Source organism: Dendrobates tinctorius, unplaced genomic scaffold (assembly GCF_039654945.1).
Source record: "Dendrobates tinctorius isolate UK_male_01 unplaced genomic scaffold, ASM3965494v1 ptg000019l, whole genome shotgun sequence".
Taxonomy (NCBI): domain Eukaryota; kingdom Metazoa; phylum Chordata; class Amphibia; order Anura; family Dendrobatidae; genus Dendrobates; species Dendrobates tinctorius.
In genome coordinates this window covers 54,033,139-54,052,472 of record NW_027361687.1, presented here as the reverse complement: position 1 = coordinate 54,052,472, position 19,334 = coordinate 54,033,139, and the positions used below count along the sequence as shown (strand labels likewise).

At 42.9% G+C, this 19,334-nt stretch overlaps 1 protein-coding gene across 2 annotated transcripts in view; it reads left to right on the top strand.

Moving 5' to 3' along the window:
• MTMR11 (myotubularin related protein 11) overlaps window positions 1-18,953 on the top strand; it is a 68,175-nt gene extending 49,222 nt beyond the window's left edge. The window contains exons 12-17 of one of the 2 annotated variants that reach the window (XM_073567052.1): window positions 8,596-8,666; window positions 9,461-9,633; window positions 9,752-9,922; window positions 9,995-10,234; window positions 13,232-13,501; window positions 17,848-18,953. In XM_073567052.1, coding sequence (XP_073423153.1) covers window positions 8,596-8,666; window positions 9,461-9,633; window positions 9,752-9,922; window positions 9,995-10,234; window positions 13,232-13,501; window positions 17,848-18,000 — 1,078 coding nt within the window. In that variant the 3' untranslated portion in view covers window positions 18,001-18,953. Of the gene's footprint in view, window positions 1-8,595; window positions 8,667-9,460; window positions 9,634-9,751; window positions 9,923-9,994; window positions 10,235-13,231; window positions 13,502-17,844 lie in introns of both variants that reach the window. The other variant, XM_073567051.1, reaches the window with a different exon arrangement.
• Window positions 18,954-19,334: the final 381 nt, after the last annotated feature.

Below are 19,334 nucleotides of genomic sequence, written 5' to 3'. Positions count from 1 at the left end.
CCCTATACAGGGACCGTTAGGAGCAGGCCCAAGGGTTCGAATGCCACTGCAGCCGGTACCAAGAGGGGTGGCTCGGATGGACTGGAGCTCGGGTGGAGAGGCTGAAGTAGGACAGCAGACGACGGGGAGCCGAGAGGACGGAAGCGGGACACACAGGAACGGAGTGGAATGACAGGGATCCACCACGGACAGGCAGGACGGAGCAGAGGACGGGACCGGAGAAGGACTGCAGGAACCAGGCACGGACAGAGAGGACCGTAGTAGGACGGCAGGAATCAGGCACGGGCAGGCAGGGGGGAGCAGGATGGAGCAGGATACAGGCACAGGCAGGGAGGACCTGAGTAGGACTGCAGGAATCAGGCACGGGCAGGGTGGAGGATGCAGGATAGAGGCACAGGCAGGCTGGACCGGAGTGGAACTGCAGGAATCAGGCACAGGCAGGCAGGAGGGAGCGGGGCTGCAAAGGAAGCACAGGTAATGAGAGATGACGGCACAGTGCACAGAGCAGGGGCACGGGGGCCTAGCATGCGGTCGAATAACGACAATCAGGAGCCTCCATTACAGGAGGGCGACCTGAAATATCCTGGATGCGGCCCCCATTGGTCCAGCGGTGCTTCCGGGTCAGGGCACCGCCGGAGCATAAGAAAAGGGAGAGGGGGACGCGGCCGCGGCCTACGGCGCATGCGCAAAGCTTGCAGGGACGTCGCAGGCCGCGGACCGGACACAGGATGCCGCGGCTGATGGGAGAAGCCAGGCTGCGGCGCGGGATCGGCCAGGTGAGTATAGCGGGGAGCAACGGGGGCCGTAACACTACATGTAGGGTAGAAAACAAATAAAAAGCGCTCCTTGTATGGATCAGCAGATATTAGGTTAAGATGAGTGACCACTACTCACCTGGATTAGTTGTGTATGATTAACATGATTAATCCTTCATGTCTGCAGCTGTGCCCTGTGAACTTCCACCAAGAGGTCCAGATTGAAAGAATTAGGATGAAAATATGAGTAAAAAATGGGCTTCCAAAAGCGCTGTCAAAGATGTAGGAAGAGTTTTCTTTTATTAAAATTATTTTTATTAAACTACGCATTACGGAGCCGGGCCAGATCCTTCATTAGGCCGATACAGACTAAGCACTACATGCCGTCATTTATACTAGCCTCCAATCTCATTAATTCACATGTTAAAAATGTACATACAATGTTAATAACATTTAAAATTCCCAGGTTCACCAGAAAACACACTCAAAAATTATTTGCAGATGAAAACAAAGTAAAATATTAGTCCGTACCTAACAATTAGAGTATAAAGGGCAAAAAATTGTACAGTTTACAACCTACAGTTTAATCTTATCCAAGCAAATTCTCACTGAGCGGTGTTGTCTATACATTCATTGAGACCTTCAGGTGATAGTCGGAATATCCAATATGACTCCCTGTTCACCAGATTCTGGAAGCTATTGGATTTGTGTGTTGTGATCTGTTCTAAGAAGGTGAGTTTCAGATAATTGGAATCTTTCCTGTGATCAGTGAGGAAATGCTTGGACACACTACATGTCGTAATACCATTCCGTATAGTGTATCTATGACTGTTCATTCTGTTGTGAACTGCTTGTGTCGTGCAGCCAGCATGCTGAAGATTACAGTCATACTGTTAGGTTTTTTAATTATATTTCCTGAAAAGACAGAATTGTCCAATACTTAATGCCCCCTGATATTCCTATGAAACTGACTGCATGTTGATATGAAACTACATTTAATTTTATTAAACAACTTTTTTCTAAAATTGCCTTTCACCTTGCTGTATTCATTTTCTGATCCGTCTGTATTGACCATATGGGATATTTTTAATCCATTTGGGATAATGTCCACTTGAGAACTCCAGGTAGCTGTTCACATTTACATTTTTTTTAAAATGTTAATGTATGAACAGCACCCCGCTCATCTTTATAGATTTCCAAATCCAGAAACGGAATTCTAGTTGTAGAAAAAAAGGAGAATTCTAATCCCCAAGAATTATCACTAAGCTGATGAACAAAGGACTCTGCCTTTTCCAGGGTCCCTGTTCATATGAAAAATAATTAATCTTATCTCCTTCACCCTGAGCCTGTTTTCACCTTTATGACCAGGCCAAATCTTACAATTTTGACCAGTGTTACTTTATGTGGTAATAACTCTGGAAAGCTTCAGTGGATCCCAATGATTCTGAGATAGTTTTTTGTGACATATTGTATTTATGATAGTGGTAAAATTTGTTAGATATGACTTGTGTTTTGTAGTGCAGCGGTATCCACACTGTGCAGTGATGAGGCAGTGACCCAGCAAAGTTCAAAACAAAACGTGTTTTAATGTCCAATGCACAGAAATACACAGTACACGATATCCCCCGGATCGCAGCCAGGAAAACAAGATAGTCCGTAACCGTAGGCGACTGCATCACTGGGTACGCTGAGAGGTGCCAGGCCTTTTGGCTCTGCTTGGCTCTGTGTTTCTTCACACAGGTTGGGCTCTGCAAAGCCTTCTGCTCTGCACGCTTGCAAAACCAAACTGACACACCCAACCCTCTGCTGCAGGGGCTGTTACAAGCAACCTGTGGTTGTAGGCCACATGTAAAATTCGGCGGGAAGGAAATTCGGCTGCCACACTACCATCCTGTAGTCTGTTTCAAAAATAAAAGCCCAGAGCAGGTTTTCTTAAATCTGCCATGGACAAATAGCTTATCCAAGACAAACACTTTTATTTTGCATTGCAATTACAGCTATGCCTGTGACTGCAATGCACTCTCACAGCTTCAATACATCTCTGTACGCATCCTGGGGGGACACATAGCGACCCTTGCATATGACACCGGTCGCTGCCTCACAGTTTGTGTGTAAAAAATGTTAAATTTCGCAAAAATTTTGCAATTCTTATCCCTTAACCCCTTCACTACCAAGGGTGGTTTGCACGTTAACTCCCGGGCCAATTTTTACAATTCTGATCACTGTACCTTTATGAGGTCATAACTCTGGAACGCTTTCATGGATCCCGGTGATTCTGACATTGTTTTCTCGTGACATATTGTACTTCATGTTAGTGGTAAAATTGCATTCAAATAACTTGCATTTATTTGTGAAAAAAACGGAAATTTGGCGAAAATTTTGAAAATTTCGCAATTTTCCAAATTTGAATTTTTATGCCCTTAAATCACAGCGATACGGCACACAAAAAACTTAATACATAACATTTCCCACATGTTTACTTTACATCAGCACAATTTTGGAACCAAAATTTTTTTTTGTTAGGAAGTTATAAGGGTTAAAAATTGACCAGCGATTTCTCATTTTTGCAACACCATTTTATTTTTAGGGACCACTTCACATTTGAAGCCACTTTGAGGGGTCTATATGATAGAAAATACCCAAAAGTGAGACCATTCTAAAAACTGCACCCCTTAAGGTGCTTAAAACCACATTCAAGAAGTTTATTAACCCTTTAGGTGCGTCACAGGAATTTTTTGAATATTAAAAAAAAAATGAACATTTAACTTTTTTTCACAAAAAAAATACTTCAGGTTCAATTTTCTTTATTTTACCAAGGGTAACAGGAGAAATTGGACTGCAAAAGTTATTGTGCAATTTGTCCTGAGTACGCTGATACCTGATATGTGGGGGGGAACCACTGTTTCGGCGCATGGCAGACCTCAGTAGGGAAGGAGCGCCGTTTGACTTTTTCAATGCAAAATTGGCTGGAATTCAGATCAGACGCCATGTCGCGTTTGGAGAGCCCCTGATGTACCTAAACAGTGGAAACCCCCCAAGTGACCCCATTTTGGAAACTAGACCCCCCAAGGAACTTATCTAGATATGTGGTGAGAACTTTGAACCCACAAGGGCTTCACAGAAGTTTATAACGTACAGCGGTACAATTAAAAAATCATATTTTTTCCACAAAAATGATCTTTTCACCCCCAATTTTTATTTTTCCAAGGGTAACAGGACCCTAAAAGTTATTGTGCAATTTGTCCTGAGTACGCCGATACCCCATATGTGGGTGTAAATGACTATTTGGGCGCATAGCAGAGCTCGGAAGGGAAGCAGCGCCATTTGACGTTTTTGGCTAGAATTGAGATCGGACACCATGTCGCGATTGGAAAACCCCTGATGTACCAAAACAGTAGAAACCCCCCACAAATGACACCATTTTGGAAACTAGACCCCCCAAGGAACTTATCTAGATGTGTGGTGAGCACTTTGAACCCCCCAGTGGTTCACTGAAGTTTATAACGTCCGGGCGTGAAAATAAAAAAATCGTATTTTTTCCACAAACATGATCTTTTAGTCCCCATTTTTTTATTTTCCCAAGGGTAACAGGAGAAATTGGACCCCAAAAGTTGTTGTCCAATTTGTCCTGAGTACGCTGATACCTCATATGTGGGAGAAAACTACTGTATGGGCACACGTCGGGGCTCGGAAGGGAAGTAGTGACGTTTTGGAATGCAGACTTTGATGGATTGGTCTGCGGGTGTCATGTGCGTTTGGAGAGCCCCTGATGTACCTAAACAGTGGAAACCCACGACAAGTGACCCCATTTTGGAAACTAGACCCCCTAATGAACTTATCTAGATGTGTGGTGAGCACTTTGAACCCCCCAGTGCTTCACAGAAGTTTATAACGACCGGGCGTGAAAATAAAAATATCGTATTTTTTCAACAAACATCATCTTTTAGTCCCCATTTTTTTTATTTTCCCAAGGGTAACAGGAGAAATTGGACCCCAAAAGTTGTTGTCCAATTTGTCCTGAGTACGCTGATACCTCATATGTGGGAGAAAACTACTGTATGGGCACACGTCGGGGCTCGGAAGGGAAGTAGTGACGTTTTGGAATGCAGACTTTGATGGATTGGTATGCGGGTGTCATGTGCATTTGGAGAGCCCCTGATGTACCTAAACTATTGAAACTCCCCACAAGTGACCCCATTTTGGAAACTAGACCCCCCACGGAGCTTATCTAGATGTGTGGAGAGCACTTTGAACCCCCAAGTGCTTCACAGAAGTTTATAACGCCTGGGCGTGAAAATAAAAAAAACATTTTTTTCCGCAAAATTATATTTTTGCCCCCAATTTTTTATTTTCCTAAGGGTAACAGGAGAAATTGGACCCCAAAAGTTGTTTTGTAATTTGTCCTGAGTAGGCTGATACCCTACATGTGGGGGTAAAACACTGTTTGGGCACATGGCAGAGCTTGGAAGGGAAGGAGCACCATTTGACTTTTTCAACGCAGAATTGGCTGGAATTGAGATCAGACGCCATGTTGCCTTTGGAGAGCACCTGATGTGCCCAAACAGTGGAAACCCCCAATTATAACTCCAACCCTAACCTCAACACACCCCTAACCCTAGCCCTAACCCTAGCGGGAAAATGGAAATAAATACATTTTCTTTTAGTTTTATTATTTTTCCCTAACTAAGGGGGTGATAACGGGGGGTTTGATTTACGATTTATGGCGGTTTTTATTTTTGGCAGCTGTCACACGCTAAAAGACGCTTTTTATTGTAAAAATAGTTTTTGCATCACCACATATTGTGAGCTATAATTTTTCCGTATTTTGACCCACCGAGTCATGTGAGATCTTATTTTTTGCGGGACGCGTTGACGTTTTTATTGGTACCATTTTCGGGCACGTGACATTTTTTGATCGCTTTTTATTCCGATTTTTGGGACGCAGAATGAACAAAAACCAGCGTTTCATGAATTTCTTTTGGGGGAGTGCGTTTACACCGTTCCGCGTGCGGTAAAATTGATAAAGCGGTTTTATTCTTCGGGTCAGTATGGTTACAGCGATACCTCATTTAGGTCGTTTTTTTATGTTTTGTCGGTTTTTTGCAATGAAAACAATTTGATATAAAAAATAATTATTTTTGTATCGCTTTATTCTGCGAGCTATAACTTTTTTATTTTTTTGCGGATGATGCTGTATGGCAGCTCGTTTTTTGCGGGACAAGATGACGTTTTCAGCGGTACCATGCATATTTATATGCGTCTTTTTGATCACGCGTTATTGCACTTTTTGTTCGGTGGTATGATAATAAATCATTATTTTTTGCTTCGTTTTTTATTTTTATTTTTTAAGGGGTTCGCTAAAGGGGTTAACTAATGGGACAGTTTTATAGGGCAGGTCATTACGGACGCGGCGATACCAAATATGTGTACTTTTATTGTTTTTGTTTTTTTTTATTTTGAAAAAATGGATTTATTGGGGAATATTTTTTTTTTTTTTTACTAATTTATTTAGCGATTTTTTTTAAATTATTTTTAACACTTTTTTTTTTTTTTTTTTTACTTTATTACCTTGTCCCAGGTGGGACATCACTGTCCTGTGACAGATCGCTGATCTGTCACATCACAGATCACTGTGACAGATCAGCGATCTGTCACAGGCACTGCTGCAGACTTCCTCATGCCTGCGCTTTGCAGGCAGTGAGGAAGTCAGCTCCCTGCAGGCCCCCGTCGCCATCTTGGATCCGGGGGCCTGTAGGGAAAGAGCCCCCCGCAGCAGCGCTGCACATTGCGCTGCCGTGGGGGGCTCAGGGAAGCACGGAGGGAGCCCCCTCCCTGCCGATGCTTCCCTTTAACCCCCGGTACACAGCGATCGCGTTTGATCGCGGTGTGCAAGGGGTTAACGTGTCGGGGGCGGTCCGTGACCGCCCCTGACACATTGTGCCGGGTGTCAGCTATGATAATTAGCTGACACTCGGCCGCGATCAGCGGCGCTCACCACGTGGGCGCCGCTGATCGCGATGACGTAATATTCCGTCCATGGTAATTAGGTCCATGGTCACATGGACGGAATATTACGTCAATTGTAGGTAAGGGGTTAAATCAGAGCGTAATGTCACACAAAATAGTTAATAAATTACATTTCCCACATGTCTTTCTTTTTGTTAGGAATTTATAAGGGTTAAAAGTTGACCAGCGATTTCTCATTTTTCCAACAAAATTTACAAAACCATTTTTTTTAGGGACCACCTCACATTTGAAGTCACTTTGAGGGGTCTATGTGACAGAAAATACCCAAAAGTGACACCATTCTAAAAACTGCACCCCTCAAGGTGCTTCACAGGAACCGAAGCAATGTGGAAGGGAAAAATGAACATTTATCTTTTTCCACAAAAATTTTACTTAGACCCAAATTTCTTTGTTTTCACAATGGTAACAAGAGAAAATAGACACCAAAATTGGTTGTTCAATTTCTCCTGAGTATGGCAATACCTCATATGAGGGAGAAAACTACTATTTGTGCGCAAGGCAGGGTTCGGAAGGGAAGGCGCATCATTTGTCTTTTTGAATGTATAATTAGCTGGAATAATTAGCGGACGCCATGTCACGTTTGGAGAGCCCCTGATGTGCCTAAACAGTGGAAAACACATGCAAGGGACACCATTTTGGAAACTAGACCCCTCAAAGAATGTATCTAGATGTGTGGTGAGCACCTTGAACCCCCATGTGCTTCACAGAAGTTTATAACTTTGAGCTGTGGAAATAAAAATCAAATTTTTCCCATAAAAGTAATTTGATACTCCACATGTGGGGGAAAACTACTGTTTGTGGACACCATAGGGCTCGGAAGGGAAAGAGTAATGTTTTGGAATGCAGACTTTGAAGGAATGCAGGTGTCATGTCATGTTTGGAGAGCCCCTGATGTGCCTAAACAGTGAACCCCCCACCCACCACTAGTAGTCCCATTTTGGAAACTAGACTCTTCAAGGTGCTTCACAGAATTTGACAACGTGAAAATGAAAAACAAAAACTTTTTCCCACAAAAATATTTTAGCCCCCAAATTTTCATTTTCACAAGGCTAGCAGGAAAAAAATGGACCCCAAAATTTGTACACGGATATCCCATATGTGGTCGAAAATTACTTTTGAGGCACAGAGCAAAGCTCAGAAGGGAACAAGTGCCATATTGGAGATCAGATTTTGCTGGACTGGTTTGTGGGTGCTATGTCTCAACGATCGCAGCATTTAGGGGGTTAAAATGCTGGGAGCGGAGCGGGTACTGCTCCTGGCATTGAGTGAGAATCGCTGAACACTTGGCAGTGATCATGCGCTTACTACTCCTGTGCGTGCAAAATCGCCTTGACCTGTGCACCCAGCAACATCAAATGAGAAGTCCCCCTGACTCACCGCACACAAGGACCCCTAACACAGACCTCCATCAGAGGATCCTTTCATTGTGGGGGAACAAAATGTCTCAGTTATAATATGATAAATCACGTATGTACAATATTCTCAGCTACAGTCACAGGAAGAATTTTCCCTATTAATCAATCATTAAACTGTTACACCAGTTATGCGTTTTATTTGTTACAGTGGGACTGTAATCTTCAGTATGTGGGTAGCACGACACAAGCAGTTCACAGTCATAGATACAATATACGGAATGGTCTTATTACACGTAGTTTGTCCAAGCATTTCCTCACTGATCACATATGGAAACAAAGTTACAGTGGTGTCCCACTAACAAAGTACATTTTAATTAATAGATCTTAGCATATTGGAATAATGTAATGTTATGTAAGAGTAGTATTACATATATCTATGCACTGAATTTTCATTGCAGGTCATGTCTGAAGAAAGCCAGCGAATTGTCCATGTTGCTGAGTGAACGGAATAGATCCATTGTCCTTCAAGGTAAGCTACTCCCTAGAACAGGGGTCCCCAACCTGTAGCTCGGGAGCCACATGTGGCTGGAGGTCCCATGAATTGTGGCTCGCGACTGTCTGCCAGCTTGGTGCATTAGGTCCAGGTCTAGCAAACAGGCATGAAGAGTACATCTCAAAATGGTAAATTTTCAGTGGAAAAGCTTTGGTTATCATTATACCTGTAATGGGGGCTTTGGTTGACACTACTTTAAGCGGGGTGGGAGCTGGATGTGGCTCGCAACACTCTCTCAGTGCTGGATGTGGCTCGCGACTCTCTCTCTAAACTGAATGTGGCTCTCAAGGTCAGAAAGGTTTGGGACCACTGCCCTAGAATAACCGGATAAGTGAGTCTACCGAAGACCCATTTAATAAGGCTTATAATAAGGAATTAGCTTGGAATGTTCATGCTCAAATATCGGTCTGTTTATATGGTTCTTAGGGATGTGTTTACACATTGCAGACACAGATCAATGCAAAAAACATGATTGGAGTTTGAGGGAAATAGCTTCACAGTATCCTCACTCCGCCAAAAGGTCTGGGTTTAGGCTTAATGATGCCCTCTGGGGGTGCCCCTCATTGCCACGTCTAGTGGTGGTGCCTTCTCCCTGGTGCGTGTTGGAGTGCTGCACCTTTCTGGCGAGCCATGTGGTGGTGCACTGCACTGGCACACCGTTTCTGTCCAGTTACTGTCCCCATAGAGTTTTTCAGAGAGGAGGCTTATCTGTTGATAAGCGCGGAGTATGCAGAGAACTGATCATCTTCCCTCTCGCTGTCACACCACAGAGCCCGAAGACCGGGATATAAACTGTGTGCTGACATCGCTTGTACAGTTGTTATCGGACCCTCGCTCCAGAACTTTACCCGGCTTCCAGAGCTTGGTTCAGAAGGAGTGGGTATCAGCCGGACATCCCTTCATGCAAAGGATTAATCACTTCAAGCAATCAGACAAAGAAGAAGTGAGTGACCATTATGATTTTTATGAAAATGATATAAAAATGGACGTGCTCAAATCCTGGCACTCTGATAGTGACCAAAAAATGTCACCAAGCATGGATTGTCCTCTCTTTCTCGCAGTCCGCTGTGTTTCAGCTGTTCCTGGACTGTGTCTGGCAGTGTCTCAATCAATTCCCGACTGCCTTCGAGTTCACAGAGTCCTATCTCCTGGCTCTACATGACAGCACCTACAACCTGTTCTGCAGTACCTTCACCCATAACTGCCCCTGGGACCGTATCAGAGGGAGCCAGGTAATACCACATGTCCTAGTACTGCAATTGTGGTCTAGACACAATGCCCCAATTTCTGTCCTTTCATTTCAGCGGCACTCATCTAGCCAAACTTATACACCAGTAAACGGCTGGAGGGACATTGTACACGAGAAGATACTACTGAATGGAGACTATAAGTCAGCGGAAGAGGTGAAGTCGTCTCCACCGACGGTCTGGGAGTGGAGTATGTTCTACAGTCGGTCTCGTAGGCAGCAGTTCCGTAATCCCATGTATCGCGTCAGGGAACAGGAAGCACTGAAGGACAACGGACTCATGCACAATGCTGACAAGGTGAGCATTGGGGTAATAGAGAATGAAAGTTTCTCATATCTTTGATAACTGATGTGTGTCTTGGAATTGGAAAGAGGGAGGTTGGGTAGTTAGGCTTAATGGGTTGTCCAGCTGAGGAAAATTGTTCCTAAAAGGCCTCTGACTGTTTAGCATGTTGACATCATAGAAATGGGCAGAAATACTCGCTCAGCCAATTACTGGCCACAGAGATGACCCTCCTCAGCAACTGATTGGTCTCTGCAGTGACTCTTTTCAGCTACTTATTGACCACACAGGTGATCCTCAATTACTGATTGGCTGAGTGAGCATTTCCAATCAAAGGCTGAAGAGGGTCACCACTGCTGCCAATCACTGGCCACAGGGGTGACCCTCCTCAGTCATTCATTGAAAATACCTGCTCAGCCTCTGATTAGTCACAAGGTGACCTTTCCCCGTTACTGCTCGGCAGCAGTGGTGATCCTCTTCAGCCACAAATTAAAAATTGCCTGCTCAGCCACTGGTTGGCCGCAGAGGTGACCTTTCCCAGCAACTTGTTGGCCGAAGAGGTGACCTTTACCAGCCACTGGTTGGCCATAGCAGTAACCCTCCCCAGCCACTGGTTGGCCACAGCAGTGACCCTCCCCAGCCACTGACTGGCCTCAGAGGTGAAACTTCAGAGCCGCTGGTTGGTCACAGAAGTGACTTTCCCCAGCCACTGGATGACCACAGACAGAAGTGACCCTCCCCAGCCACTGGTTGGCTGCAGAGGTGACCCTACTCAGCCGCTGATTGACTGACAGGTGTTTCCAGTTTGAGGTCACAAAATAGTAATGAGAAAGAACTGGAAAACTGTCAGACTAGGAGCTATGGTGGAATCAGTGTGAGCGACTATTCGTACTTCTTAACCAGTCTCAACCCTTTTAGAAATAATTTTCATGGTTTGGATATGAAAAAGGTATCCCACAAAAATATTTATAACCAATTGTGCGATCATTAGGACCCCAAGGATCACTAAAACATGGGTCATGAGCCTATCATCTTTAGATTGAATGGAGTGGTTGTCTATCTTGCGCAGTTTCTCTCCATACAGTGCTCTGTTTTTTGGTGCATGCATGGTGTGATGTAAAAGTTTGGGCACCCCTGGCCAAAATGACTATCGTGAACAGTTAGGCAAGTTGAAGATGAAATGATGTCTAAAAGGCATAAAGTTTCAGATAACACATTTCCTGTATTTTAGGCTATGTAAATATATATATATATATATATATATATATATATATATATATATTACATTTTAAAAATTACAAAAAGGAAAATGGGCTGATGCAAAAGTTTAGGCACATTTGGAGATTTCTGTGCTCAAATAATGTTAACCAAGGTTTCAGACCTTAATTAGCCTCTTAGGGTAATGGTTGTTCACCATCATCGTTAGGAAAGGCCAGGTTGTGCAAATTTACCAGCTTTATAAAAACCCATCCTCCTCTAACCTCGTGCCAAAAACAGCAGCCATGGGTCCTTCTAAGCAGTTACCAAGCACTTTGAAAATGAAAATGGTGGCGGCCCAAAAAGCAGGCGAAAGCCATAAGAAAATTGAAAAGCGTTTCCTCAGTTTGAAACGTAATTAAGGAATAGTAGTAAACAGGAACAGTGGAGGTCAAGATAAGGTCTGGAAGACCAGGCAAAATTTCAGTAAGAGCTGCTCATAGGATTGCTAGAGAGGCAAATCAGATCTCCCGCTTGACTGCAAAAGACCTTCACAAAGATTTAGCAGACTTTGGAGTTGTGGTACATTATTCTACTGTTCAGAAAAACCTGCAAAATCATGGCCTTCATGGAAGAGTCATCAGAAAAAAACCTCTCCTGCATCCTCACCATAAAATTCAACATCAGAAGTATGCAAAAGAACATCTAAACAAGCCTGATGCATTTTGGAAACAAGTTCTGGGGACCGATGAGGTTAAAATAGAACTCTTTGGCCACAATGATCAAAAGGTATGTGTGGAGAAAAAAGGGCACAGAATTTCAGGGAAAAAAAAATCTCGCCAACTATTAAGCATGGGGAGGTGGATCAATCACACTTTAGGTTTGTGTTGCAGCCAATGGCACATGGAACATTTCACAGGTGGAATGGATTCAATGAAATTTCAACAAATTCTTGATGCAAACATAACACCCTCTGTAAAAAAGCTGACGTTGAAAAGAGGATAATGTCTTCTACCATTGGATAATGACCCTAAACACACGTTAAAAACCATAATAGACTACCTCAAAAGCTGCAAGCTGAAGGTTTTACAATTGGCCTTTACAGTCCCCTGATTTGAACATCATTGAAAATCTGTGGCTAGACCTCAAAATAGCAGAGGATGCAAGTTGACCCAGGAATCTCACAGAACTGGAAGAATTCTCCAAGGATGAATAAAAGAAAATCCCTCAAACAAGAATTGAAAGACTCTTGTCTAGCTGCAAAAATCGATAACAAGCTGATACTTGCAAAAGGGGGTGTTACTAGGTATTAACCATGCAGGGTGTCTAAACTTTTGCATCGGCCCATTTTCCTTTTTAAATTTATTAAATGTAAAATATGAATATAATATAATATTTTTTTTTTTTGCCTAAAATACAAAGGAAATGTGTCATCTTTAACTTTAGGCCCTGTAGAGATCATTTCATCTTCAACTTGCTTAACTGTTCACAATAAACTTTTACATTCCACTGTAGGACCACTAATGTCCTATAAATGTCAGTGCTGTTCCTGATCTAAGGATCTCGTTTTTCTGAGATGAATCTGTGCTGTACTTAATGTAAATGCTCAGTAGCGACCAGTGCTTTGGAGTCAGGGAAATTGAGGAATCGTAGTCGGATATTTGGCTTACCGACTCCACAGCCCTGGGTTGGGGTCCCAGTGATCACTCCACCACCTTGGGGATAGGTAATAATTGATTTTGTGGGATACGCCTTCACTTTTCAGGTACCTGGCTTTTTTACCAGCTCACGTATTGTGTTCTCTCCTTCTTTAAGTTGGAAGGGATCGACCCCTGCAGCATGTATCTCCTCTCCAAAGGCGTGCTTGTGTTACAGTCTCCGTTCTTCCCAAGGAAAAGCGTCACGGTGTCAAAGAGAGGGGGGCGCCGCTCCCAGTCATTAGAAAGCTTACTGGAGGAAGAGAAACTATTCAGGAGCAATGTGTCCTCAGAGCATCCCACGGCGGACCTTCTACTTCCCTTGTGTGTTGGGCCCTGGGTTCGGCTCTGGAACCGGTGTTACTTGCGCTGTGCCACAGAAGTTCAGGTAAAAAAAAAAAATTTTGTCAGGTTGTTGTAAAAAACAGAGTGTTGTTTTTATCTTTTTATGGTGCCTTTTTAAAGCAAAAAATATACACAAATGCAATAATGAATCAGGCACTTCATGCTTTGTGGGAACATCTGTACTGTGGACTGACGGTATGCTCACACGTTGTCCATCTTCTGCACCTGCCCCGGTCATCGGTGTGAGGCAGCGCTGTCATTTACATAGGGGATTCTCGCTTAGCCGCCACAAAACCAGATCCGGCACGGGTTTTCCATAAAACCATTATAGTCCATGCGGTTTCTTCATGCTTAAACCAAAGCAAGCAACAAAGTTCATATCAGCATAGCGTCCTTGACAGAGCTTCTCTCTGTCCTCCCTGTGGTCACACAGGTTGGCATACACAGGCTCTTCAGCCTCATAGTTATCTCACCCACGTCAGGGTTTCCTCGTGGCTGTTTCTCCATGCTGCAGCCATCCATTCCCTCCAGGGAATCATCAGGCACGTGCAGCAATTACACACAGCCACTCCACATGCCGTTAGCCAGGAGACACATCTCCCAGCGGGACCTTTCACAACGGACCAACCAGGTCCCTGCATTCACCACATGTGACCTACCCTGACCACCTTATATGGTCCGTAGCCACGCCCACCGAGTCACATGGCTATGACCTCATCACAGGTCCTTGAACCATTCACACACACGTTGGAATAGCGTTCTTAAACACACCCCCTGGGTGGGTTTGTAGGTAACTGGGTCCACCCGTCTCCCCAGCTACCTGGAGACTTCTCCCTAACACATTGACACAACACGTCAGCAGTATCACTGCTGATCAACACACACATCAGTCTCCATCTCAAGGCCACCCACCTTGAGATACATAGTGGTCCTTCAGGATTCTGCCACTCATCCTCTCTCTTGGGACATCCACACAGCGCCCCCTAGAGGACACAGTGGTCACCACACCACATCGGAAACAGCCTCATTTCCAGGGAAGAACCAGATGTTCAGGTGCAGAAATTAACACATTGTGAGTAAGGCAAAATCTGCACTGAAAAAACAAGTTGTCTTTTAGTATCATTTTTTTATGTGGATTTTCTTTTAGCCACGTCGGAAAACTGTGTGAACATATCCCAACGTAGAGACGCTTTTTTGGTACAGTTTCTGTGACAACACACTGTTTTTGGAGCTGCTTTGATACACTTTTAATACTATTGTGTGGGATTTTTTTGTGTGTAGTTATGATGCATAAATGTCACCAAAAAAATACGTTTTGCTGCGATTCGCTCATCAAAAGAACTGACATGATCACTTAAAAAAAATGTTAACAAATGTGCGGACAGAAATACAAGACAATCCTTTGCTCTGCACTATTTTTTCCCCTTTGCTGTTCTCCTTTACTCCAAACCCATGACATAAATTTATCGGATTTACCCATAGGTTTTTGTCTCTCGCTATTGTAAAGTGGACTAAAACTCTAGCGCCACTTATAGGAAGCAGCAATCCTAAAAGTAAATGTCAACCCTTTAAGGAGCATTGTCACATGACTTGGGATAAAAGCCAAAACCAGAATCTCCATTTCCAGTCACTGTGGTTCGGGGTACTGCCACTCATCAGTGCAAAGTGTGAGATCTGGTTTGGCTGTGTGAGAGGAGTCTCTCGCTATTGTCCCATATCTACCGATAACTTTAATCCTTCACCACACAGCGGCTCCGATATGGATCTCCAAGGCCTGTAAGAGGCTGACCCCTGCTGGGACATGAGCTGTACAGCAATGTGCAAGTACAGGAAACACCATGGTATAAGTTACACACATCAAACCCGATTATTAGCGGTCACCTCATATGACCCACATAAATGTAGACAGCCTGCTATCCGATAGTAGACATTTATGAAAATGAGAATAACCACTTAAAAAGTGGTTGCTAAGATTTTTTTGGTCTTGGTCAGTCTAGTGCCGCCGCTCCGATGGTCTCCGACAGTTTTCTTTTATTATTCTGTTGAAGTGGTGGACTGGCGGGGAATAAAAAGGTCGAGTTTGTAATTTTTTAATGGAAATTTAAAGAAATCTCAGACATCCCCTTTAACTGTGGTATGTCCTTTGTCCATAATAAGAGGGGGTTGGAAAGATTTGGTGCAAATCACAGTAAAAACCCAACTTTAATATGTGAATTTCCACTTAGGCTTCAATCAGATGTCTATTTTTCATAGATAGAAGGTATAACCGTTATAGTCTAAGGGTTTGTTCACACTACCATATTTTTTGCAAGACGAAAAAGTGTTTTTTTTCTAATCGGATTCATTCAACTCAATGGATTTGTGAAAAGAAAGCAGACATATGGATGCCGTGTGTGTCGTGAGCACTGTTTTTTACTGTTTAGGAGGAGCTTAGAGATTAAAAAAAAAATGGTTCCATATGAAAAAAAACAAATGCTGTGCTCATGTAAAAACGGACCTGGATGTGAATTTGATCCAGCACGCTGATGAAAAACGCTCCATTTCTTTATGGTATAGAAACAAAAAAAAGAAAACCTGACATCTGGATGAGAAAAAAAAAAGACCGTAACCATGACTTTTAGTCTTCACAGCGATGTGAAGATTATGCCTAATTATTCTCAATGTAAAAAATCCAGGCCAGATCGCAAGAGATTTTGCCGCTATCAACTTTCTGAGGATTCTCTTTCATTTACATGTGAAACCTAAGTGGGTGCGCAAATAAAGCCACGCTGTTTTTTTGCAGCATATTACAGTATATTTTATAGAATATCTGCAGCATATTAAAGTAGTTTGAGATTTTGTTGTGGTGGATCTGTAATATGCTGCCGCTACGCTGCAAGAAATGCCATAATATGCTGTAACATTCTGCAAAAACTACCATAATGTACTGTACATACGTTGCAAAAAATACCCTAATATGCTGCTGAAACTACCATAATATGCTGTAATTATGCTGCAAAACTACTGTAATTTCCCGTACATACACTACCGTAGTATGCTGTACATAGACTGCAAAAAAAACTGTAATATGCTGCAGATTGGCAACAAAAGTATGCTGCAGATATGCTGCTAAAATACTGTAATATGCTGTAGATATGCTGCAACAAATACCATCATAAGATGCAGATATGCTGTAAAAACACCATAATATGCTGTACACACACTGCAAAACTACAATAATATGCTGTACATATGCTGCAAAATTACCATAAAAATGTTGTACATACACTGCAAAACTACGGTAATATGCTGCAACTACCATAATATGCTGTACACACACTGCAAAACTACCATAAAAATGTTGTACATACGCTACAACTACCGTTATATACTGTACATACACTGCAAAACTACCCTAATATGCTGTACATGCGCTACTAAAATTACCATAATATGCTGTGCATACACTGCAAAACTACAGTAATATGCTGTACATATGCTGCAAAAAATACCGTAATATGCTGCAGATTGGCAACAAAAATGCTGCAGATACGCTGCAAAAATACTGTAATATGCTGTAGATACACTACAAAAATACTGTCATAAGCTGCAGATATGCTGTAAAAATACTGTAATATCCGAAAAAAAATACTGTAATTTGCTGTACATACGCTGCAGAAAATACCATAATATGTTAGAGATATGCTGCAAAAAAATACCATAATATACTGCAGATACGTTGCAATATATCTGTAATATGCAATAGTTACACTGTAAAGAGTACTGTGCAGAGAAAAGTGCCTGCAGATATGCTATAAAAACACAATAATATTCTGCAAAAAAATACTGTAATGTGCTGTAGATATACACGCTAAAAGAACACAGTCATAAGCTGCATATATGCTGTAAAATAATATTGCAATATGCTGCAAAAAAAATCTGTAATACACTGCAAAAAATACCGTAATATGTTGGGGATATGCTGCAAAAACACCCATTATATGCTGCACATATGCTCCCAAAATACCATAATATGCTGTACATAGCTGCAAAAATATAATGTAATAAGCTGGAGATACTCTGCAAAACTACTGTAATATGCTGCAAAAATACTAATATGCTACATATACGCTAAAATACACAAAAAATAGCATGATATACTGCAGATCCACTTCAACATAATATGCTGTACATTGTTGTAAAAAAATACCGTAAGACACTGAAAAAAATACTGTAATACTCTACACATATGCTGCTAAAATAATACACAAGATCTAAGCCAGCCTCCATCCCCTCTTGCTTAGCCCTGCTTACATGAAACAAAGTTGTAGATAGTGCTATGTGCCATAATTTGCGTACAGTTTCCTGTTGGGTAGCCATTAATAAATTTCCCCCTTTCTTCCCCAGCAGAGTGACAGCTGGCGGCCCTCGGAGGCCAGCCTCTCCGAGGAACTGAGAATTCTTGAAGACAGACTGAAGAGCCTGCAGGAAAGCAGCCGGGGAGAAGGACACAGCGGCCCCGTCCTCTCCAACATTAGTGGCGTTTCCTCCTCGCACAGATAGCGGACGCCGCCCGGGACTGCGCAGTGTTATTTCTTCATAGGACATACTGACACATGGAAGGCTAAAAAATGGAGAAATCTCATTGTGTTAGGACGTTTCTTCCAGCAACAGACATATCTGGGTGCAAAATATCACTGCTTCATGGTATTTGTACATCCATAAAGGGGTCTTCTCCATATCATAGGTGATCGGAGGGACATAATGACTAGAACGTGGGTTCAGAGCCCTCCCTTGCCCGTCACAGAGGGGAAAAAAAACAGCTGGCTCGCTATAGGTTGTCATTGTGAGTTGGCCATTTTATGACAGAACAATGCTCTGAGGTAATAAAGCGGCAAACTCAGAATAATTTCACAAAAACAAGGAGATATAGCACAGCTAGCAAAATGGAGTGTCTTTCACCATCACTGTCTTCATTGCCCCTAGCAACCAATCACAGGGCAGCTTTCATTTTTACACAGTAGTTTCACAGATGAAAGCTGTCCTGTGATTGGTTGCTACAGGCCACAAAGGCCTTTTCACTGCATGGACAGATCTGCGCCTTTTTTATTGTAATGACTCCTGTTGCATTATCTTGACTCTCTGAATTCCTTTCTCTGTGAGAAATCTACTATTTTTCTTTATTTTAGACGACATGTCATCCACCACATTTTTAAACCAATATGGCTGCCGTCATGGGGGTTCTCGTTGTAGCTAACTGCAATGGCAGCCTGTTGATTTTCCAGGATGGAGATGACCCCTCTACGTGTACCCTATTAAGCATATGGACATCATAATGGCGGGCTCTCCATTTTGGGACAACCTCCCACCCCCTCATTGTGATACTGGGCATGACAAACGCTGACCACCACATTGTGAGATGACGCGGCCCAGGGACGTGTATATTTTTGTACTGATGTAAAAGTGGATAACATGCTATTTATAATAAAGTTTCTTGGCAATGAGCATATGGAAAAGGGATTGGCTAGAATCTAGATGACTGCTGGCTGACCACTATTTGGGCTGCAGCAGGCACATTAATGATGGTCAGGATGACATTTACACAGGACCAGTAGGAAATGCTGGCACAGGCAATTCACAAGTTGAGAAGCAAGTGAGGCAGGTCTCCAGTCTGCAGCAACACACACATTACGATGTCCTCAAGTTACATTCCCCCCCCCCCACACACACAGTATGATGTCCCGATGATACATTCCCCCCACACACACAGTATGATGCCCCCACTGTACATTCTTCCCCCACACACAGTATCATGCCCCCATGATACATTCCCCTCCACACACAGTATGATGCCCCCACTGTACATTCTCCCCCCACACACAGTATCATGCCCCCAT